The sequence below is a fragment of the Strix aluco genome, chromosome 2 (genome assembly GCF_031877795.1).
Source record: "Strix aluco isolate bStrAlu1 chromosome 2, bStrAlu1.hap1, whole genome shotgun sequence".
NCBI classification, from domain to species: Eukaryota; Metazoa; Chordata; class Aves; order Strigiformes; family Strigidae; genus Strix; species Strix aluco.
In genome coordinates this window covers 1,067,501-1,091,309 of record NC_133932.1, presented here as the reverse complement: position 1 = coordinate 1,091,309, position 23,809 = coordinate 1,067,501, and the positions used below count along the sequence as shown (strand labels likewise).

General features: G+C 43.0%; 1 protein-coding gene and 1 long non-coding RNA gene across 4 annotated transcripts in view; one reads left to right on the top strand and one right to left on the bottom strand.

Annotated features, from left to right (window-relative positions):
- The first annotated feature begins 185 nt into the window (after positions 1–185).
- On the top strand, positions 186–20,406 carry TTF2 (transcription termination factor 2). Of its 3 annotated transcripts, XM_074807534.1 has the most exons (23): positions 186–230; positions 312–420; positions 680–766; positions 1,487–1,553; positions 2,018–2,977; positions 3,866–3,992; positions 5,095–5,286; positions 5,519–5,676; positions 6,710–6,791; positions 7,101–7,214; positions 8,143–8,293; positions 8,964–9,069; positions 10,087–10,277; positions 11,142–11,295; positions 12,069–12,160; positions 12,905–12,987; positions 13,438–13,580; positions 14,353–14,523; positions 15,128–15,186; positions 16,265–16,418; positions 17,963–18,045; positions 19,113–19,187; positions 20,004–20,406. In XM_074807534.1, the coding sequence occupies exons 1-23, from the start codon at positions 203–205 to the stop codon at positions 20,146–20,148; spliced, it is 3,531 nt and encodes a 1,176-aa protein (XP_074663635.1). In that variant the 5' UTR covers positions 186–202; the 3' UTR covers positions 20,149–20,406. The 3 variants fall into 3 exon arrangements, 2 of the variants coding, with proteins under 2 accessions (XP_074663635.1, XP_074663625.1); XM_074807524.1 differs by having other exon boundaries at positions 203–420; XR_012621008.1 differs by lacking the exons at positions 14,353–14,523; positions 15,128–15,186; positions 16,265–16,418; ... (1 more) ...; positions 19,113–19,187; positions 20,004–20,406 and having other exon boundaries at positions 203–420; positions 12,905–13,254; positions 13,438–13,514.
- LOC141915747 (uncharacterized) overlaps positions 7,029–23,809 on the bottom strand; it is a 19,442-nt gene continuing 2,661 nt past the window's right edge. Inside the window, exons 2-3 of the long non-coding RNA XR_012621011.1 lie at positions 12,815–12,923; positions 7,029–7,162 (exon numbers count right to left, since the gene is read on the bottom strand). This is a non-coding gene — a long non-coding RNA (uncharacterized LOC141915747). The remainder of the gene's footprint in view (positions 7,163–12,814; positions 12,924–23,809) is intronic.

The following is a 23,809-nucleotide window of genomic DNA, read 5'->3' as shown; positions in this document are numbered from 1 at the left end:
GTGCGTGCGCCCGCCAATGGCAGCGCGTCTTTCTCTTCCCGCCCTTTCCGCCGGAACTGCCCTGTGCGGAGCTGGGGGCGGGGAACAGCGCCCCCAGAGCGCAACGGCGATTGGCTCTACCGCCCTTTGCCCCGCCCTGATCGGACAGCGCTGGGCCGGATTGGCTAGTTTAAAGAGTGGGCGTGGCAGCGGCCGCCCGGCGATGGAGGCTGTGCCGTGCCCGGAGCACGGTGAGGGGAGCCGGGGGGGCGGGGGGGAGCGTCCCGGGGGTGGGGGCCCCGGTCTGACCCGTTCCGGTCTCCTCCCTGCAGGGTCCCTCTGCCTCCTGAAGACGGGCGTCCGCGATGGCCCCAACAAGGGGAAGAGCTTCTACGTCTGCGGAACGCAGGGCCCAGCCTGCGGCTTCGTCCTCCCGGCGCCGTGAGTAGGGGCGGGCGGGGCGGCCTCCCCCCTGCGGGCGGCTGGGCCGGGAGCGCGGGGCGGGGGGGACACACGCACGCGGCTGTTGTGAGGGAAGTTCAGGGCTATGTCGGCAGTCCTCAACTTCTATTGTCTTAGTCACGTAGTCTTTGAGAAGACTCTCCAAGTTATTTTGTCCCAAGTAATTGTTTTTGCCGTTGCTGTTCCCTGGGCAACTTGTCTTGGTTTGATTCTTCCTCTTTCCCTTTCCTCTTTTCAGTATTCCTGCTTCTCACTGCTTGATCCATGAGGGCTGCGTGGTGGAGCTGCAAATCCTGGTTCGGCAGCAGGACAGAGATGAATACCAGTAAGTTCCTCAAAGTGGAAACGAAGGTTTGTTGTACAGACTTGAACATCTGGAATTGTTTGATGGTGGCTGACTTGCAGTTTTCTTCTGGAATTGAAAAGGCTCACCCAGTCTTGAGGCATTCACTTGGCATGTTGCAAAATGTTTGCTATTTTTATTAGGAATTACATTCCATAGTATAAACTTAAGTGATCAGATAATGTTTGTTTTTAACAGAATTGAGCGTGGCTCTGTGATTGGGTTCATCCAAGATTCCTGATGGCTGCATTGAATTCACCAGTTTTAACTCTGATAAAGTACTTGCAGCAGTCCTTAAAAAAAGATCACATCCAAAGTTATTCTGTTCCTGAGATGCTTTAAAGATGAGGTGGCCTGTGCAGTGTAATTACAAGAATAGCTGTTTCCTTACACCTTGAAATCATAGGATGCTTCTGAGGCTCTGAACATAGACAGTATTTTTGCCTGAGCAGTTACTTATTTTTCTGCTAAAATTAAAAACCAAACAACCCAAAACTCTAGGAATCTTTATCCAGAGAACAGTGCTTTTGTAAAAAGCTTTGTTGCCAGTGTTCATGGCCTTTTGCTATGCAGAAGTCTGGATGTAAAGTGCAGATCAAGAGAACTTGTCTGTGATGTTTTTGGTGTAAAGTACTTTTTAAAGAACACTTAGAGTTCCTTTACTGGTTCCTGCAGTTCAAATCTGGTTTTATTCTTTGGTAGGTTGTTTTACCGATGCCTTAAAAGTAAGACGAATGGGAAGAGATGGTGTGGAAGTGTCCCATGGCAGGTATGAATGGTCTATTTGTATTAAAGTATCAGCTTATTCCAGCATGACTTTTCATTCTGTATACTGTAATTACCTCTGAGACTATATGGTGGGAGAGTTTGTTTTTTCTAGCTGAAAAGCCTGTCAGCCTGCAGTCCTCCAGATGAGACTCTTATTACTAAATTGTGTGAGGTAATCACTGTTCTCCAGTCTTAAAAGAAACTTGGGTTTGATCTCTGTCTGATCTCTTTTCTTGAGGGTGATGCTGTTGGGACTTGATTCCCCCAAGAAATGGGAATGGCAAAGAAAGCAGAAAATCAGCCGTTTTGTTTTGTTGTAGAATGTTTATGCTGATCCTGTTAAAATGATAGGAAAGATAGTGTTCATAGAGAATGAGGTCTTGCTTGAGATGATCAGGATGTGCATATAGTTAGCAGGCTTTAATAATTTGTACATTAGCATTTACACACTTGTATATATTGCAGGATCCAAAAGCTACCAAAGTGTCAAAAGCCCTAGAATCCCAGCCCAACACAGCGCCTCTCTTCAATCCCAGCAGCCAAAGAAATCCGTTCAAAGTGATAGACAAGAATTGTGAACCATCGTCCTGGAAACAAATTAAGCAAGGAAACGGAGAGGGAATTAAAGCAAAAGGAGTAAAAACAGAGAAAGAGGGCATGCTGGTGTCACATAAAGAAGAGAAATCATCCTCTCATTCCTCCATAGAGACAGAACCTCTAGAAGGGCTGAAAACTAAAAATAAACAGTCCACAGAAAATAGGAATGATCTGGAACATAAGGAGAGCACAGTGTCTGAATCTAAACTCGGTCCTTCTGAGACTTGGGAAGGGAAAAGCACCCTTTGGGAGGAAGAGAAATATAGTGGCAAGGAATCCAAGAAGTCTTCCAAGTGTGTGAAGAAAGAGCCAGACGAGAGATCAGAGCTGTGTCTCGGAAAGCAAAGTACAAGTACCAAGCCTCCAGAGGAGGAGCAGCTCGGAGAGGAAAACTTAAAAAGCTGTGGGGATAAAGAAATCGGAGAGAAAGCATACACCGGTCAGAAGAGTGGAGAAACGGAAGCGATGTCTAAAGAAGATGCAGTTTCCCCAGCAGTACCACAATCAGCATTGCAACGTGCTGCCCCGAAGGGAGGGGCAGGGGCAGCGCTGCCCAAGGCACAAGCCAGGCCAGGGCTGGGACAGCCTGCTGACAAAATCTCTGGCAGTGACAGTAATGAAGCAGGATTTATTTATCCCTCATCAGGTAAAAGTAAACCTGAGAATTCAGTTGAGGGTTTGCAGTCAAGAGAGATTCCTTTGGGAAAATCAGGAAAGAGTGTGCAGGGGACATCTTTGCCAGGAGCTGCAGCATCACATCACATGGAAGGACCCCAGGACCCAAAAGCTCTTCACAACCATCTTGTAGTCCAGCTGAAGCAGAAGAAGGTCATTTATTGCACCTATTATTCTTTTTTTTTTTTTTTTTGGTGGTTTTGTGTTCAGGGTGACTTTGCTTACTCGTGACAGACATCAGAATATGGTATCCCCTCACAACAGAAACTCAAAAGTATTTGGATGGTTTAGGAAGATGGGGCAAGGGAGGGAACTCAGCCTAGGCACAGGCTAGTTGTTTTAAGCCACGTATTAGACAATTATCCCTAAGGTAATACAACCTTCTGCGTTTTGGGGGTGCTCAGTGTTCACCTACCTGAGGTGGTGTCTCTCTTTTTTACCCAGAAAGTAATTTGTGTAGGATGGAATGATGCATAGCCAGCTTAACCTTTTAAAATAACGTGGCTGTTTCTGGTGGGCTTTCTTGGCCTTGTGGAGGAAGAGTGATCTAGCCATGAAAGCTCACACTAAGATGAAATAAACTATCCATCTGCTTTTTCTAAGAATTGCCAATAACTATGTTCCATAGTTTTTGTTATAAAACCCCCCGTTTTCCTAGAGCTCAGAACAGAACCTTGAAATAAACAGTCAGAACTGTCATTCTTGCTAGTATAGAAAGAAATACACAAGTAGGTTGAACGTTGGGTACTTTGAGGGATAAGATTGTCCAAGTCATTTGACTACCTGTTTGTCCTGTTTCATAAAAAGGGGGAGGTCCTGCATCCTTCCATCTCCTCTAAAATACACTAATGGCTAGTTTATTTTCTGCTAAAAAACTATTTAATCACACCGAATGCCACTTAAATGCTTTTGGAGATGGTAGAACAATATCAAAACACAAATTACTATGCCATAAGATTAGTGTTTTTAAACTTCTGACCTGATTGTTGGCAGAGAGCTTAGTAAGCACACTCAGGTTTTGGATTCTTTTTTGTTTTGCAGAGTACATTGGCTACAGTGAACGTTCAGCTGCTGCCAGATAAAGGGCAACGGTTATTAAAGCAAGTGCAGGATTTGGAAGCTGCACTCAGCGCTCTTGACATTTCGATGGCAGATACTACTGAAAAAGGTAGGGCTAAATTTTTTTTTTTTCCCCAGAACTTTGCAAAACAGTTTGTCTTGCTATAGTTGTTAATATTGAGGAAGCACAGCATTAACTTTTATATGGCGTGTGGTCTATGTAAGTTTTTCTGTTGAGATTCGCTGAAGATGAAAAGCTAGTTGCAAAGTGTGTGTCTGGGAGGATGAATGAAACGACTCATGTTTCCTCTGAAGTGTGGTGGCTTCCCAAGAGAGTTTCCTCCCACGGTTAGGACCCTGGGCTAGTTCTGTTTCCAGCTTTGGCTATGTGGTTGGGGCAGGTGTGTCTCTGAGAAGTTGCCAGTGAAGTGTTGCAGTAGGGAACCATGCTGCTTATGCATGTTTTGGCTGCTGTGTCTGATTGTTTCAGTTACCAGATACAAGATAAGCAGCTTCCAGTGTGACATTCCTGAAAAGCGATTTCCTAATTTTATTAACTAGTATTAATCACCCATGGAAGAGAGGCATCATTTTGTTGAGTTACCTGTATGATCACCTCAGCGGGAGAGTTACTTTGTGGTTATAATATCAGTCGTGTTGATGAAAAGATCCCGTTTGACAACTCTGGATCTGAAGATCTCTAGCAAGGAAGCAGTAACTCACAGGCTGCCACACAACAAGCAGTCCCAATGTTTTATACCATATCTGGTTTTAAGCAAGGCAAACCTTTCCAGGAAGGAGAGAAAAGCTCATGAGTTCTTGGATATTTTGATAGTTTTTGTGACCAAAATATTGACAAGAAATACATCTTTAAAAGGAATAAATCCTCTGGGAACAGTGTGCAGAATTGTGTTTGCACTAATCTGATCACAGTTGCAGAGTTCACTGTGTTGGTATCAACCACACATTGAGGCTTGGCCTGACCTGCACTGCCTGTCATGTAGGAGCAAGCTAAGAGTGTGTATGTTAGTAGTTGCAGCAGCTTAGGTGATACGGGAACCTGCTACGCTGCTGATAAATCCGTGTGACTGCTTTAATAATATTTTGCAAGCGGACTACTGGGCAAAACAAAGGCCCTTCTCTGGGCTGTAACGCCAAGCTCTGAGGTCCATTGTGCAGCCTTTTCAACCTGTGATTCCTTTCTTCTTAAGGGGAGGGTGGCACAAGCAGTGGCTGCCGTGAGGAGTCTTTGCCTAACCCGTTTGGCAGGCCCGGTGGTACGAAGTTGATAACACCGCTACCACTCCAGGATCCTACAGCAAGCACCTCTTCAGCCTCACACACTCACCCCGCTGCTGCTGCTACTTTGGGTTCCAGTGAATATTACGGCCACAGTTTTGGAAGTAAGTACAGAAAGACTTTTTTTTCATTAAAGAGAACACTGGTGAGGGCTATTTCTGAAATAATCCTGCAACTTGTGGATATACATGAGTACTAAACCTTTTTTGTTACTGTGAGCTGCATACTACCCCCCAGGCATCTGCAGCCACTGAGATCAGTCTCTGAGATGAAAAAATCTGCTTGGGAAAGTTAGCTTTGTAAACACGTCTCATGCATAATGCTCTATCTTTCCAGTGAACTTTGGTGTGCAGAATCTATATGGAGGGCGAATGACAGAAGACCGAATCAGGGCGGTACACAGAGCCACAAGTGAGGCTATTGATCATCTTCACAAATCTCTAGAATCCTGTCCAACAGAGCAGACAGCAGCTGAAGATCCCTCTGGATTGAAGGTGAGTTGGCAGGGGTGGAGGATGTCACGCTGATGAATGAAGTGTAACATCTGGGTGGTAATACCCTAGAACATCCTGTCCTTTCACACTTTGAAGTACTTGCAGTTTTCATCCTGCTGGAAGATGCTCTAATTACTTTCAATCCATGAGAGTTGCCTCAGATTGCCAGTGCTGATGTTCTACCCTCTTGCTGTGGTGTCTTCCAAATATTTAGTGCTTGAATGTAGTAGTAGTGTCTTGGACAAAGCAACCAACCCACAACCATTTGTTTGTACATGACTTGGCAGAACAGAGGCAGGTTTCTAGTGAGGAACAGACAGAGAACTGTTCTTTTCTCCCACTTAGGTCTCCCAGTGAGCTATAAGAAGTAGTCTTTAAAAGAAGTGTTGCAGATGATGGAGTTCAGGCAGCCCAGCGGGCTCCAGAGTAGTCTGTTCTGATCTGCCAAAGAGCAGCTCTTTATCAGGTGGTGCAGAACCCAGAGCTGAGGTTATGTGCGAGGTATTGGAAGGCACATGCCTCTACAAGATGGTGTGTTGATGTATATATGTTGTGTCACCGCTCAGACCCTCTTGGGACCTTTTCAGTTCTGGGGAAGGTCATTTAATGTTTTATGATGCTAGTATGTCGTCCCTCTTCCTGTCTTTTTAAGAATCTGTAGGGGTCTTAGACTTGGTGAGAAAAGGGCAAGTGTTCTCAATCCCTCTCCTCGACAGCGATGCCTGTTGTGAACAAGGGAGGCTTGGGTGGGTTTTCCACCTGCACAAGCCGCCTTTCCACGCTCTGGGAGCACTGTGAGGCACTAGCTTGGTTTGTGCATAAAGCATTAATTACCAAGACTGATCTATGGTGCTGCTGACCTCCAGTCTTGCTTATCTTGGGTATCCCTGTCCATGTGGGAAAAGAACAGGTGGGCAAGCTCCTTTTAGTAAGGTTGTAGTAGGACAGTTCAACTGGATAGTTTGGTACAGGAAGCAGAAGTGTCTGAACTTTGCAAGGTGTTTCCTTCAACTCCCTTGTCTTGCCCTCTCAGGTTCCGCTACTGCTGCACCAAAAACAGGCACTCGCGTGGCTGCTCTGGAGAGAGAGTCAGAGGCCGTGTGGAGGAATTCTGGGTAAGCAGTATAACAGGAACGTGGATTTTGTGGGCAGATTTATGGCAGAAACATAACTTTGGCATACAACTTAGAGGCCAATAACTAGTTATTCTGTAGGCATGTTGAAGCAGCTTGTTTTTCTGTGCCCTCTGACAGATTACAGCTATTAACCCATTACTAAATCATACCCTGAAATGGTCATACATGTATTTTTATTTCCTGGGTTTCCCAGGGCAATTTCTGTTGCAGTATTTACCTTGGTGTAGATTTGAGCTAGGGAACTCATTTCTGCACGTCATCACAACTTCTGTGTGTCTTTTTTTCCAGCGGATGACATGGGCTTGGGGAAGACTCTAACGATGATTGCTCTCATTCTGGCCCAGAAGCAGCTGAAGACAGAGAAAAGAAAGGAGAAGTCAGAAATATGGCTATCCAAAAATGGTAGGGAATTGTTTCCATCATACAGTACATACATTATGATGCAGTGCTATTTGAAATGCCTAAAGCATTATAGGTTAGTGGCTCATAAAACAACAGGCTCTATTTGTGCTCGCTTCCCTTCTGTAGGAGAATTCTATTGGGCTTAATGTTTACTGCACACCCTTGCAAGGCCCTTTTGATCAGTGTGATTTGTTCTTCTATTGGATATGTAGGATTTCCCAACTCATTACTTCACACTGTTTTGGGGTTTGTTTGTTTTATTGATTAGTTTCCTGAAGCAGTTAAAGCCAGCACATGCTGCTTTGAAAAAATTTTCATAGTTTTTTCAACACGTGCAAACATATGCATAGTTTTCATAGCATAAGGTCTTAAATTAGTTATTACCTCCCTATGACTGATTTTTTTTTTTCCCCTCCCTCCATAAGATTACTTTTATCTTGTCCATAGAGATAGGGGATGTCAAAGGTTTTTAAAGAGTATTGTTTCTGTGTCTACAACTTGTTACTGTCTCCATCCTCATGGAACTCGTTGGACTACTTTTCCTGTCTTGCCAAGCTTACTGACTGTGTGGTGTTTTTTTTTTTTCCTGTGTGGTTCAAAATGGTAACATTTCAATCTTCAAGAACAGGAAAGAAGAATTTATTTGGTACTGTATTCTCAGGAAAGATCAGGGTTAGTTCCTGAATTCTAACCTTTCAGTTGCACAGATATGTAGCGTAACTCTGAGCGGACAGGAAGTGATGCATTAGTGTTAAGTAGAGTCTTTTCCACCCAGAATCAACAGTCCCTAAGAATGCAGTGTAGAGATGTCCACTTCACAGACGGTGCTCACAGAACAAGTGAACCAATCTTCTTAATTGTTCTGAAATTCCTTTGTTGTAGTCTAATGTGAAGATATTGAAACCTGCCCGCAATATTTCCCTTGCAGATTCCACTGTTATCCCTTCCCATGGCACTTTAATCGTTTGTCCTGCATCCTTGATCCATCACTGGAAGAAAGAGATTGACAGACGTGTGGGCTGTGGCAAACTCCGGGTCTATTTGTACCATGGGCCCAACAGAGATAGACATGCAGAGGCGTAAGTGCTAAACCATAAATACCACCAAGAAAAGTAAAATACTACTTAGCAAGAGATTGTGTATATCTGAGTTGAAATTTATTGGCTGTAGAATGATGGAAGAACTGGAAATGTGAAGGATCCAGAAGGTCAGGCTGATGTCTGCTGTCAAGGTGTATATAGCAAAACCTTTATGGCCTGTACACATGCTGAGTGGTTCAGGTGCAGGCTATTGCTGTTCCTGATAACAAAAAAAAAGGTGTATATTCTCTAAAACATGTCTTGCTTGCAGAGATTGTCAGTGGCAGTTTCTTCCATGCTTGTGCTTTGTGGTTGTATTTTTTTTATCAGCTGTATGTATAGATCAGAAAATTTTCTGAACCACTTTAGGCCATGCTGAGCAGTTCCAAGTGCCAGATTCTTAGTAGGGTTCATCTCATGTATCGTGCATTCTGTACTACTGGCTTTTAGTGTTTTCCTGAGCTTGCTGTGTCAACTTCCAACATCCATAAAATGGGTACAATGTGTCCTTCCTGTCTGACTGCTATGAAGCCCCATTTTCTGTAAAACTCTGCATTTCAGCTCTTGTAGAACTGTGTTGTTCTTAAACCTTCAGCGTGCATTTTGTCCGTCTGGCAAAATGAATTCCTTGTTTGTTCTTGCTGCTGATTACTACTTTCCCTTTATGCAGGCTCTCTGAATATGACGTTGTCGTCACAACCTTCAGCCTTCTCTCCAAGGAGGTTCCCACAAGCAAAGAGGAGGGTGAAGTCCCTGCCAAGGACCATGATGTGGGGGTGAGAAGCCATAGTGTTGACAGAGGATTGCCTTAACGGTTTGTTTATTGACTCAAGTAGCACCTTACGTATGCTACAGTGAGCAGCAGGTTGAGTGGGTTTGGTTTTTTCCACAAGTCCCCTGTTGGGTTTGCACAATAAAAATAGTGATGAGTGAAAGTGCTGTGAAGTGCAGAAAGACAATGGGGAAAAATATTCACAATAGATCTGTTCTGTAGTAATATAGATAACGCGATATTAAGTACAGTTGAAATGTCTTACAAAGTCATTTTAAGAGTGTAATGATGAATCCCATATTCCTCCTTTTGAGGTGAGACTGAAGGAACACTAGAATTTCAAGCAGCAAAGAACATCATACAGGAAGCACTGACATCACTTTAAACTACCCAAAACCTGTCTTGCTCTGGCTTAGCCTGGACTGAGACTGAGGCAGTTTATATGCTGCACTCTTGAAGAAACAGCAGTGCATTTGCTAGGCTATGAAAATAATAAAGTGATTGCTGAATGCTAACTGATCTTGGCTACGCAGTATAGAGGAAGTGCCGTGCTGGTGGGTAGTGTTGTCTCCTACCTCTGTGTGCTGATCTAGGTGTAGCTCTTAAAGCAAACAGGCCTTCAGATTTCCTGAAGCATCAAGGTGGCATCTGTAATTATTCTGATCTCTCTGCAATTTTATATGAGTCCTTGGTCCCAGCCTAGCAAAAGTTTACTGATATGAAACACCTCTCGGGAAGAAAAAGGTGATAAAATGTTAAAAGCAAGAAAAACAGCAAAAGCTTAGAAATTGTTATTAAGAGCAGACAAACATGTTACATCCTTCAGCTCACAAACTTTCACAGAAGCTTTGAAGAGATGATTGTTTTGACAGCATCTCTTCCATGACAGTAAGAGCTCAGATTACTGCCAACTAACATCAGGAAAAGGCTTTTTGCTGGAAAAATATGTTTGCTTGTGGCTCTTTAGAGAGCCTAGCAAGATTACTGCTCTGGGTTATAAATTGTCTGCTTTTTCTTTCAGAGAGGGTCATCTCCCTGTTCCCCGCTGCTCAGGGTAGCTTGGGCTCGAGTTATATTGGATGAAGCTCACAATATTAAAAACCCAAAGGTTCAAACCTCCATAGCTGTGTGCAAGCTGAGAGCCAGTGCCAGATGGGCTGTCACCGGGACGCCGATACAGAACAACTTACAGGACATGTACTCTCTCCTGAGGTGAGCTGGCTGCACGTGAACACACGGGCAGGCATCCAATGCCGGGAAGTCTTCGCTGATGAAGTGTTGAAGTTGTTTCTAAGTTTGAGAGGTTTCTAAGATAAGTGGGGTAGCGACACTAGTTATATTAACATTTCAGGCACTGGATTGCTAAGGCATTGTGCAAGGCTGACCCTGTGTCTACTGTTGCATGTATTGCACTATTCTGCTTCCACAGAGGGCAAAGGAGAAACTACTTTGGATCTCCTATGTCTCCAGGATGAATATCCACAAAACCAATTTTAATGAACAGACGTCTTGTGCAATAATCCTTGTTCCTACCAGGGCAGCCTGGGAGGACCTCATTAAAGAGTGTTGTGCTACAAGGGCATTGAAGGAAAGGGTGAAAACTTCTCTAAACAAATGATAAACAGGTTAAACTCTGTGCTCCTCACTGCTGAGGGGGGAAGGATTGTGAAGGGTGTTGGAGAACCAGAGAGAACTTGCATTTGAAATTAATTTTGGATAATTGAAATTAATTTTAGAGTAAGAGGTATGGGATTTTGAAGTAACAAATTAATACACTTTTTGGTGAGTGCCTCTGCATCTTGATGTCCTTCATTTGCTGGCAATGTCTGAGACTTGAGCTAAGAGGAAGTGATGGGTACAGAATCAGAAAGATGGTTTCACGGTGTTAGTGATTGGCAGATGTTTGAGCAAACAAGTTATCGATGCCGTTACACTGGAAGTGTTTTAATGCTCCTAGCAGTTACAGCATTTGGAAATGGTTCGGTTTGGATAGCAAGGAATGTGGCTCTGGTCACTCAAGAGTAACTGAAGAACTCTTCTTCCCTTGGTATGAAGTCTCCTTCCTTCCTGTCGTAGGTTTCTACGTTGCTCTCCTTTTGATGAATACAAAGTGTGGAAGTACCAGGTAGATAACAACACAAAGAAGGGAGGAGAGAGGCTAAGCCTCTTAACCAGGAGCCTCTTATTACGCAGAACTAAGGACCAGCTGGATTCCACTGGCAAGCCCTTGGTAAGAACTTCACCCTCCACAACTGGGCAATCTTTCTGTTCTTTTCCTTGCAGCAGACGGATGGTTATTTACATGCATAAATTTGTTAATGGGTAGGTTTTCCTGTCTACTGCAGTCTCTTGAGCAAGAGAAGCGAATGCCTGTGGGATGCCTTGATTGCTTATCTAGAAAGCAGAAATTTACAGAATAACTAAGCCTTTTAGATATAAATCACATGCAGAGACGTATATGTCAAGTAATTGCAAGTAGACATCCGCTTAGTGGAAAGCTAGTCTGGGTCTCTGAGCTAGCCTAGATCTCTGAGAATCAAAGATGCTGCATGTCAAATGGATCTGGTGCGTGCTGGGGCATTGGCTTTCTACATTACTCTTACAAATAGTCCGTTAGTAAACTGAGTATTAGGTCACTGGTGTGTCTGTAAGCCTTTAAAAGGTGTAGTTTTGGTGTACTGTCTGATTCTGAACTGAGAAGCTACTTTTGCAATGCAATAAATGAATCCCTCCATGGTAGTTATGTGGCAGTCCATACGTAGTTGCTCATACCTTCTGTTATCAGATGATTTGGAATAAAGCTTTTTATCTTGAGCGTTACCCAGGCTACTTGGAGTTCTGTGAGTATCCATGTTGCGTCATGGTTGCATTAATACAAATAACTTTGATGAAAAACCAGCTATCTTCTGAGACTTAAATACTGTGTCAAATCTTGGAACGCTGGTGTTTGCTGTATAAGATTTTTGCACTATATCCATCTGATCCTGTGTATTTTTATTTCAGGTATCTCTGCCCCAGCGTAGCACGCAGTTGCATCAGTTAAAACTTTCAGCAGAGGAACAGTCTGTGTACAATGTGCTCTTTGCAAGATCCAGGTATGAATATGGATAGATAGGGTAATTTGTGGGTTTGTTTCTTACCGGTATGAAAAATCAGAAAGAGAAATCTACTTTAGATGAGAAGAGCTTTTGGACAAATTCCTGACTATCTGTCAAGCATGTTTGAAAATACATTGCTTGTTCTGGTAATAGTTGAAACAGATTGATTTCTTTTCTCCCATATGTTCATGCTTTGTATGAGCTTTGTATTCTAGCCTTACACTTAATCTCACTTTCAAGATTCCAAAGACTTGGAATTGCCACACTAGTTTTTAAATGATGATGTGCCAGCATCTGTAAAGGACAGAATTTATCTTCTTTGCCCTGTGATTATTTATACAATTGGAAATTTCCCTGCCTCTCCAGATGGCTGTAATGCAAGCCAGTGTCACTTTGTGTTCTCCTAGGGTCTCTTTCAGCAGTGTTGCTGTAAAGAATCTTCCTTCCTTTAAATATACATTTAAAGATGTCCTTTTGTTATGAAGAATGTTATCCGTTAGGCCCTGGCTCCTGTTGTACTCAAGGTATTCCAATAAGCAGACTTGCTTCCTCTTGTGTTTTCCAAAATGGATCTTGGTTTTGATATATTAAACAAAACTGGGGTGTTTTGTGGTCATTTGGTGACTGACTGATTAATGAAGCCTCCCTTACCTTAATGCGTCGTCAGCTTGTTTCTTAAGCTTGGGTCCCTCTTGACCTTTTTCCTGCTGTAAATCACACAGTCTTGGTCTTGTTTTCCAGGTCAACCCTGCAGTCCTACCTAAAGAGACAAGAGCAGAAGAATGAAGGCAGAGACTACACTGGTGGTAACCCATTTGAGAAAGGTTTGAGCACACCCTCCCCTGAAAACGTTTGCAGAAGTGACTCTTAAGTGCACAGTTAAGGAGGGGGAACAGACCTGGCCAATGTGGGGTCAGGACTTAGAAATTCTTTGGAAAATGCTCCCCTCATGTCAGGAAGAATCCTACCATAGTATTCCAAAAGTCTGTTCTCACTGTCGTAGTGCTGGGCAAATCTCTTAACCTCCCAGGGTCTAAAATTCCCTTCTGAAATAAAGGTCTAATGGCTCAGAGAAGAGATGTCAGCATAAGGTATGTGGTACTCTGATTTGTGTTGTCTTTTTTTAAGTGGGGTTTGATGGGTTCCTATGTTAAATCGGGTATTTGCTTGCCTGTTGATTCTTGTCTCTTATTGATGAAACTCTTGCTGGAGGTGTCTGGGCAGTGCTTGGAAATGCCTCCAAGAGCTCCTGATGTTTTGTCTTCCTTCCTTAGTAGTTGCACAAGAGTTTGGGGTCAGTCAAAAGGAATTTCTAGCAGGCTCCCAAGGTGCCTCCCAGGTCTCAAGTACTGTCCATGTCTTGTCCATGCTGTTGAGGCTCCGTCAGTGCTGCTGCCATCTCTCCTTACTGAAAGTGGTAATTGCATTGTAATGTAGTGGTGTGGGTGTTTTTGTGGGGATTTTTAAGTGTTTTTGTGTAAGTTAACACCCTTGTATCTCTTAGCTATGGGTGTATGAACTGAGCCCTTTGTAAGACTGTGTGTTTTTTGTGCCCAAGAGGTTTTACATGGGCATACTTCCTACTAAAGAGTTCCCCAGCATCACCGATGTGGGCAGCTGTGTCTCTGGAAATACTTTTACTCAGATTAAGAAAAAAATTAAAAAATATAATTTTAGTGGCAAATAGTCTTGATCTTAATTTAGTCTTGAAAAGTGCACAAGTCTACAAGTGTAGCCTGTTTCAGACTTGTGCGTTGGAGAGCTCTAAGTGCCTTGACTGAAGTTGCCTTGCAAGAAGTAGACTAATCTTCCAGAAGTTCTTCGCTCTGTCGTATAAAGCAGCTGTAGAATGAGTCCAGATATGAAGGCAACAGACAGGGATTTATCTTCTAACATCTTCAATCCTGCAATTGTTAAATGCTATGGGAGGGGGAATCTGAGGAGACTGGACCACAGAAAATGGCTGAGCTCACGTGCTTTCCCTATGCTGCCCCTTTTTGGGGGAGAATAAGGGGCCAAAGGGACTGTTGGTCTGATGCCGTAGTGTTTCTTAATTGTTCTGTCTTCATATTGCATAGCTTCCTTCAAACCCACTGTCCTCAGCAGGCATCCTGCAGACTGTGGATCGGGACTGAATTTGATCTCAGGTTTGACTGTGATCCCTTATTATATTGCTTGCTTTCCCACAGGCTCTGGACCAAGTTAACTTGAACAGTGAAGGCCTTTCCCTCTCCATTGAGGAACAACTTGGTGCTTTGACTCTGTCTGAGCTCCAGACTCCTGATTCCAAGTCAACAGTCTACCTCAATGGCACAGCTTTTAAAACAGATATCTTTGAAATCACCAAGGAGAGCACCAAGGTATGCTGGCTGTGGCTTTCTTACCTTCCCTGAGAAGCTTGGATTTCAGCACTTTGCCTTTTCAATTGTTAATGAATTGTCACACCTTGGTAATTGCAGATCAGGTTAAATTGGCAATTTAGATTAAATCAGGTGAGTAGATCGATAGCCTGCTGAACCCCTTCTGGGAAGGCTTCAATTTATCAGGTGTTGATGACTACTTCTAAAAAAAGCTGTGAGAGTCTGTGCTGAAAAACTGTCAGTGAACATTTTGAGCAGTGGATTTACAGAAGTTTAGAAAGGCGTGCATGTGTGAGAGCATGGTGCTTGTGAAGAGCTAGAAAAAAATGGGATGGCAGCAAGAGGAGAGGTTGGCAATAACTTGGCTTCTCACAGGGAGGTTGAAATCTATAAAACGTGCTTGTATGATTTGATTTCTTAACCCTGTTTTCCCTGGTGAGAGTGTTCTTACTAATGACTATTAAAACACCTTGAAAGTCTGAGCAGGGAAGAAATTCCAGTTGAGTTATTTTGATCACTTCCTATTTTAATGAAGAATAGCCAAGCATGAGCTGGGTTGTGACAGCAGGCAGACTAACTTTTTTTTTTTTTCTCCCCCCTGCAGATAGCTCACCTCTTGGCTGAACTGAAAACTATTCAGAGTCACTCAGAGTCTCAGAAAAGGTTAGTAAGCATGTCCTGTCCTTTAGTCATAGTGCTTGAGAAGCATGTCTCTGGACAGCAGCAGAAATAGTTTGAAAGAATTGAATACAAAACTCCTGGTATGGGAAAATGGCAGCGGTACTGCAGTAGTTGAAAGTGGATTGGGGGGGCGTGGGGGGGTGGGGAGACGAGACTAAAGAGAGTAGTTTAAGATGTAGATAAGTGTAAACATAAGGGAATGTGTGAGGAGTCTCAGGCCTTGAGGCCCAGGAGGACTCTTCTCCAAAACCAGAATTGGGAATAATTTGATTGTGCTGAGAAATATTTGCCCTCAGCTCTGCAACCCACCCCATCGCTCAAAAAAAGTGGGGGAAAAAGTGGTTAAAACTGAACCTGTTTGAGATAAAGGCAGGCATTGATTGGAGGACTTAACTGTTGCTGAAGTCCTGCAGCTCTCACTGTGCAAGTTCTGTCTGGCTTTGCTCTGCACCAGACTGCAGTGTTAAAGGGTTTTCTGCTTGTTTTTGTTAAACAATGTAGAATGCACTTAGAGGTGTGTGGCTGCAAAGCACTTGCACCTGTACTATGTTGGGGTGGCTTGGAAAGGGAAGTCCTGTTCTTGGCCAACTCCAGAATTGCACTGTATGTAGAAAGCTTTTTTTTCCAAAAAGCATTCCCACCAAGAGAATGGGAACACCAACATTACTTTTGTTCCCTACCAAAAAACTATCAGATTATTGCCTCCCAAACTGCTTAATCCAAAAAGCGTGGGGAGTGAGAGGCCCAGAGGAATCCAAGTTTGGTGTTGCTATTGATTCATTTTGCAGAATTGTGATTGGTAGGTGGCAATGTAAAATACAAAAATACAGGTGAATGTTATAGACTTAATTTGTCTCAAGTTTTTTGGGTATTAGCCTGCCGCAGCAGGTTCTACCACTACAGCTACAGGTGAATCTGTTTCTTAACTGGGAGGAGACTTGGCTCCAGTTTGCAGTGGGGAAGAGTGCCTGAATCACTGTCTCCTCTTCGGTGAGACACTGCAATAACCAAACTGTCACAGCACCCACAGAACTTGTTCTAAACTCTCATTTCTCTCCAGTGTTGTTGTCTCTCAGTGGACGAGTATGTTGAAAGTTGTGGCTGTGCACCTCCAGCGACTAGGGCTGAAGTATGCAACGGTGGATGGATCTGTCAACCCCAAACAGAGAATGGATGTGGTAGAAGAGTTCAATAACAATCCCAAAGGGCCTCAGGTATGCAGTCGGGCCAGGGAAACAGCCACTACACAGCAGCTGTGATAGCTGACTGCATGATTCCATTTACTGGCACCACTTTCATTTTGGGCCTCTAGGTACCGAGGTCAGCAGGGAGAGAGGTAGCTGTAAAAACAAATGTACATCTTATAATGGGCAGAGCAGCTGCTAAAAAGCTCCTTTTGATGTTAACCTTCTGTACTGAGATCATCTGACTCCAAAGCTAGGTCAAAGGTTGTCCAAATCTTCGGTGTGTTCAAAGATGGTTTTGGCACAGCGTGATGTGGGGCCAGTTAGCTCTACTTGGAGCAGGTCCAGCTCATGCTTCTGCATTGGAAGATGTTTCTTTCTGTAGATCACTTGCCTGTAAGACTTTATTGTTGTTTTCCAACACATCAGATACTTTTTACCAGATAAATCTTTTTGAGAGGATGGCAGCTCAGTCTGTGAATGAGGCCAAGATTAACAAAAGCATATCTCACCCTGGTATAAAACCAGGAAGATTGGGGTGAGAGAAGTCATAGTTTTGCACGCACCCAAAGTAAGGTGACTTCATGTGACTTTTTTTCACTTTTGAGTTATTGGGGTTTGCAGGGAGGGAGGTGTATGTCTTTCAATACTGATGAACTACAGTGAGTTGGCTCTTCTTGAAAATAGCTTCTAGTCTGAAGTTTTGGCCAAGGGAAGGAGACTTGCCAGGTGACTAAAGACATCTGAATCCAAATTAATTGTTGTTAGTGATTACACTTTCATCTGGACACTGTTCCTGTGATTGAGGCAGGACAGGCTGTCTCCTCTGAGGATGGATCTGTGACTGGAAGGGGAGAATGCGGTGCATTAGCCTGTTTTCTTTGTTGGATTTCTTGAACAAGTTGCTATCAACAAAATAGATATTTCTCCTTCTCACTTTGAATTTAAAGGAAGATTTCTGCCAGCTATATGAATAGCTGATGCCTCAAACAAGATTGGGGTTTTAAGTTACCATATCATGAAATTGCATAATAAAAATACATAGCAGGTGTCTCTGTCCTTAATTCCTTTTCCTGCTGTACAAGAAATCTCTAAATTGACCATCTGCTATATCCCTGTTCCTCCCCAGCTACTCATTTTTTTTTGAAATACTAGGTTATGTGGAAACAAAGTGAAAGAAGTAGCAGGCCATTTCAGTCCAGTTGCCTGTGTTTAATCATTATTGTTAATTCAGAGCTGGTGCTGATTGGTCCCACTGTTGGGAACAGGCTGTCATCGGAGAGGCTGGTCACTTGAGTGGGACATGGAGAGGGTCTGAACTGCTGAGTCCTTTCTCTAGTCTGCAAAAATGTATCAGGGTGATATATATGGAATGGTAGGCTGGTCTCTCTGAGCTGTAACTTCTGTGTCCAGGCTTCATCAGGTAACATCTGGCAAGCTCCCAAATACATAATAAAAATACACATGTAATATAAATATGATAAGCAGATCTTTTAGTTCAAATTAGTATGTGAAGTATATGAAGCATTAATTTTCTGGAAACAGGCTCATTAACTCTCTTTTGGCCTTTCAAGGTAATGTTGGTCTCGTTGCTGGCTGGAGGCATTGGTCTAAACTTGACTGGAGGAAACCATCTCTTTCTCCTTGACATGCACTGGTAAAGAGAAACAAAAGTTCCATCTTGGAGGATATATGTAGGGCACGCTGCTGGCTTTCTCCCCACGTGTAGTGTGATGTCTGATACAACTGGGTTAGGCGGGAAGTGTTTAGCTGAGACTAAGGCCTAGTAATTAGTTGTGGAAAAGTGTTTTTACTGCAGCTTTCTTCCAAAACACTGATTTGTCAGTCCAGTGCTCACTGCCATGAAATACAGTTCTGTGTAGGGGAAAAAAAAAAAAAAAAAAAAAAGAGGAGGGGAACAGCAATCCAAAGAAGCAAGTATGCAGTCTGTATCACAAAAGGATACAGAAAAGGGCCCTTGGCATTTCCTGGCTTAATTTCTTTCAGTAACAAAAATAGTACAGTAATGCCTGCAGGTAATTTGTCTTGGAACAAATCAATTGTGTTGAGCATAGTCAGTAATTGGGCATAGCTAGTGTACCTTGGGGAGTTACAGGGCTGTGAAAATAGTGCTTATGAGCTCCCAATATTTATGTTGTCTCTCATCACTCAGAATCACTGTATTTTTAACTCAATGTTGCTCATGGGAACTTAGAAAGCAAACTGATGTGCTTCAGTACAAAACCAGCTGCTGAGTAGCAGCAGTAAGGAGATGGTTCTACAATATGGAAGTTACACCAACAAGTATTCCCTGTAACCATGTGTCAAACGAAACCATTTCTTATGTAAATATTCTTGAGTGAAGGCCTCTTTCAACGGAGTTTGCCTTCCTGCTTCGCTCTCCTCTTTCCTCACCAGCTACTCAGCTTTCTCTGAGTACTAACTGTTGGCCAGAAATATGGGGCTGCGTGGAACAGTGGTCTGACTCCCACAGCTGACTTTGTGTGGAGTTGTAGCATACTTCTACCAAGGGAACTACAGTCAGGGCGAGTATTTGCCATCAAGCTAGTAAACCTAAGGTAACCTGGGAGCAGTTTTAATTCTACAGAGGAAAAAAACAGGATGCTCTAGAGGCAGGCAGATGAGGCAAGCACAGAGGCTTTGATATTTCAACTATTCCTGAACATAAGCCCTTAAGCTTTTTTTTTTTTTTTAACCTTGCAGGAATCCTGCTCTTGAGGAGCAGGCATGTGACCGCATTTACCGAGTGGGGCAGCAGAAGGATGTTGTGATACACAGGTCAGGATTTTCCTTAGCAGTAAATGAGGCTGTTGCTACCCATGTACTGTCTGGCTTTAGTTGATGAGACCAGGCCTTGGTCTGAGGCTTGTTTCTTCACTTCAAGCTAGGCACAAGGTCTGACAGTGGGATTGGGGTTTGGGCACCGAGATAGAGACCACATGAAAACGTTTGTATGTGGCACTTGCCTGCCTGTTGCTGTCCTGATAGCTAGCAGTGGTTTGTTGTTTTTCAACCTGTGGTTTAGTGGGAATGTCCTGTTCATTCCTGAGAACAATTCAGGCACTAAACTATTTATCTTCCCTTATTGAGTGGAGATTTTTCACCATGCTCCCTTAGCTTGGGCCTTTCTAATATCGTTAACATAAACATATAGAGTACTTCTAGTAAATGGCAAAGTTGGCTTTTACAAAAAGCATCTGTAATTTTAGGTACTAAAAGGCTAGCTTAGTTATTGTAAATGCACAGCAAATTCAAAGGAACTGGAATCTAAAATACTTTTTTGTGTACGAGGCTTTTGGTATAATAGGTGCCATCAGCTGGCAAACAATCATTACAGGATTTTGTCACAGAATTACTATTGCTTCAGATAACCAAAGTTGAGGCCTAAAGTGCATCAGACTTACCCAGATATTGTAACATTTCAAGTATGAGAACAGCTGTTTTCTGTGCACAGGTGTATTTTGTCAGTCACGTAACAGGCTGTTAATTTTTAATGGAGACAAGTCTTTGGAAATGTACTGGGGAAGAGCTTATATAATGCTGCCACTTTTTCCTAGCAGTTGAGATGATGTGGCTTTGGGGTTTTTTCTTTAGGTTTGTCTGTGAAGGAACAGTAGAAGAAAAGATCGTACAACTCCAGAGGAGGAAGAAAGTTCTCGCCCAGCAGGTGCTGTCAGGCCAAGGGGAGGCCTTCACTAAGCTCACTCTGGCTGACCTCAAAATTCTCTTTGGCATCTAATTATTGTTTACAATACACAATGGAAAGTTATTCTTTTATACCTTCAAGTAACTGTGCAGCCTTCAACAAAGGACTGCTGTTTTAAAGCGGTTGTTTATTTTGAACAAATAACTACATTTTTGTAACTGTTCCAGGAAGAGAAGTTATCACCTTCAGGAATTTGTTTTAATACTGAAATTAGATTATGTATCCAAAGGTTAATAAATTAAGCTATTGTTTTTAACCACTTTTGAGTAAATATTAAAAACATTTGCTTGTTTCTTGGTTTTCTATGTATGCTTTTTAGTTAAAATCTTGCCTCTTCAGGAGAGGCACAGGCATAACTGAGACAAGAACAAGAGAGACACGTGTCAGGTAGGAAAGTCCAGAGGTTGAGTGGTGAGGTTGGGTGGGCATGAAGGAAGCAAAATAAAATGTTGAGCACAATGCTATAAGACTACTATATAGACTTTAGAATATATAAGTAACAAATATATATAAGTAATAATATAGATTTATAATATATGTATTTATATTTATATATTTATAATATATAAGTAACATAAATATATATAAGTCCTTCCTTAAGGAAGGACTCAGAGGAATACTTCATTTTCTCTTTTGTTCCATAGGAGGACTTTTTATATCTAGGTGAAGAAGCATTTCTCTATCCTATTCAAAAATATTTATTCAAGCAGGGACGCAGATTTCTGTAATGTTCCTGTGAAACAGAACCTGAATTCCTGATCGTTGTGGGTGTTTTCTTCTGAGTATTAAGTAGTGTAAGGTTTCCTTGGTGCAAACCTTTTAACATCTAGACTATTCTTCCTTAGAAGATGCTCCCATTTTTTAATAGTAGATGAGTTGCAAGTCCTTGATTAATGGTTTGTATTCTTTTCCTATCAGAAATGGTGTGTGCAGGTGAGTGGAGTTTCTAGGCAATTTTTTTTTTTTATTGGTAGTGCATCTTCCTTGCTTCCATTTCCCTCTGCTGTGTCCCTGGCCACATCCACTGCATATTCTGATCTTATATTGATAAGAGTTGATTTCTAATGCCAAGTGATAGAACATGACAGGTGAAGAGTGCTGATAAGTAGATGTTGGTTCCTATATGGTCATTCCCCGTGGAATAAGGTAACAGCATCTGGTAGCCTTCTGGGTAAGGAGAGCTCTATTTGAGTGAGCAGTGGTTCCTGGTGTAGTACAACAGTGGGTGACATGGCTGTGCTGGTCATGGCTCTTACCTGCCTTGACATGCTGTGCAAATGAAACTGGGGGATTATTGCAATTTATTGCACAGATGCAGGGGCTAGAGGGCACAAAACCAGTAATTTGTATTTTTTGTGTGCATATGTCCAGAAATTCAACCATGGTGGAAGTGTCTCGAGCAGCTCTCAGAACCAAGGAAAGCTGTGCAACGTGGGCAATTTAGCTGTAATCTCAGTTTGGGGAACACAGCACACTGCTCGCTTGCCTTTCTGTGCTGGTTTTCTGGAAAACGTATCAGAACATCCGTTCACTTCCATAAAACAGGAAGCCACGGACTAACTTTCCAGAATTATTTTGGTTTGGATGTTTACAGGAGCAGAATTTGGGTTACAGTTTCTTTTCTGGAGTTCATGTGCACTCTGGTCTGAGCTCCTCTCCCTTTCCTTGGAGCTACTGTTAACCTAGCAGGTTTGCTTTTAAGGTGTATTATTACTAAATACAGATTAAATTCTGTCTCTCGTCCTTTGGCTGAGTGTAACCGTAGTCTCAATGCAGTATAACTGTTAGGTGTGATGCCTGCAAGTGGAGGCCTGTCACAATTAGTGATAAGAGAAGCGTTCCATTATACCTTATGTGGTCAGATTGTACCCAGTGGTGCATACCTGGAAGTCTCAAAGGGGGAAATACTAAGAAATTCTTTTACCAAACAATGTTTAACTTTGTATTTAACAAGGCCTGAGTGATTAAAATGTATGGAGAAGATATCCTAACCTTGAGAATAGATACATCTTGGCAGAAGTGCTCAAACAAGGAGGATAAGAAAGAACAGCTTGGCTGGACAACAGAGTTGGGAAACATCCAAGGAGAAGGAATTGTCCTCAAAAGACTGGTGACCATAAAAGGGAAAAGGGAGTAGGGGGCTAACTCCCCAAACGACCACCGACCCCCCACACGTGCGTAGTGTAGTTTTGCAACGCCAGCATTATGTAAATGTAATAGATAAGCAGAAAGGTGGAGACTTCTTGGAAAATGTATGAATATTTCATGTCTTTAAGGTATATAAAGGATGAACTTTTTTAGTGTGTGCACGTTAGGTGGAATGATCCCCTGTGCATCCAGTGCTGCACTAAAGAATGCCTGCCTTCTGAAACTCCAGAACAGCTCTTAGAGACTTCCTCTGCTGGCTTTTACGCTAATGGGTGTATCAGATACTGCCATGTGGATTAACTGCTTTTTCTATTTGTATCTCAAATTTCTAAGAAATAATGTTAACCCAGGTCTAACCAGGTGTTTGCATCTCACTGCAACACGAAGATATTGGACCCTTGTTTATTTTCTGTAAAGAAACTTCACTAGAACATTTAATATAAAGATCAGGGCTTCTTTTTTCACTCTTTTGTCAAAAAGCTTTGCCTCTGTCCTGAAATCATCTTCTACAGGCTCATTAGCAGTAAAGCAGAACTGATGCCTGTAGCTGATGCCTGCAAGTTGGTGGTAACTGCTGTAAGGGGCCTCAGACAACAATGCACCCAAGGACATAATTCTTGCCACTGTGATGGGTCCATCCTGGGGAGGGCAGAGAAACCAACACTTAATTACTTAACCTTAAGAAAGCTGAGAAACTTTACAGAGTAATGAGCCAAGACGAGGCCATATACGAAAAAAACCAGAGAGTTCAGGGAAAGGACATTAAGAGACACCTCTTCAACAACCACTAGGGACCACCACAGACCACTGAAAACCCCCATGGAAGCCCCTCAAACCCTTCCCCAGATTTTATTACCCTTGCACAATGTATTAACATATGCATTAGATCATCTGAAAATAGGTGTGTACCTGGAAATTACATGAATATTCATTTATTTTATTGTATATAATGTGTGCTTTGCCTCTTGGCATGCATGTTCGGTGGAATGATCCCCCGTGCATCCAGCACTGCAATAAAGAACACCTGCCTTCTGAAACTTTGAACTAAGCCTTAGGGGGTTCTTTTGAGACTATTTTATGGTAACAGAACCAACCCTGCTGCCACCTGCTCAGAATTAATGGATGGGACTGAGCAAGGCTGCAGTGCCTGGTGTCTCCTGTAAGACTCAACAGTGTCCTCCAGCCTCTTGGAGAGGGCTGAGAGTAACATTGACCTGCGGTCACTGCTGCTGTGACACAACAGCCTCTGGGTGCTGAGCGCTGTTCAAGGGTGGTGTTTCCACACCTCCATGACTGGGTTCAGTTTTGGGCCCCTCACTCCAAAAAGGCCATTGAATGACTCGAGCGTGTCCAGAGAAGGGCAACGGAGCTGGTGCAGTGTCTGGAGCACAGGTCTGATGGGGAGCGGCTGAGGGAACTGGGGGGGTTTAGTGTGGAGAAGAGGAGGCTGAGGGGAGACCTCATGGCCCTCTACAGCTCCCTGAAAGGAGGGTGCAGAGAGGGGGGATGAGTCTCTTTGAGCCAAGGACCCAGCGCCAGGACAAGA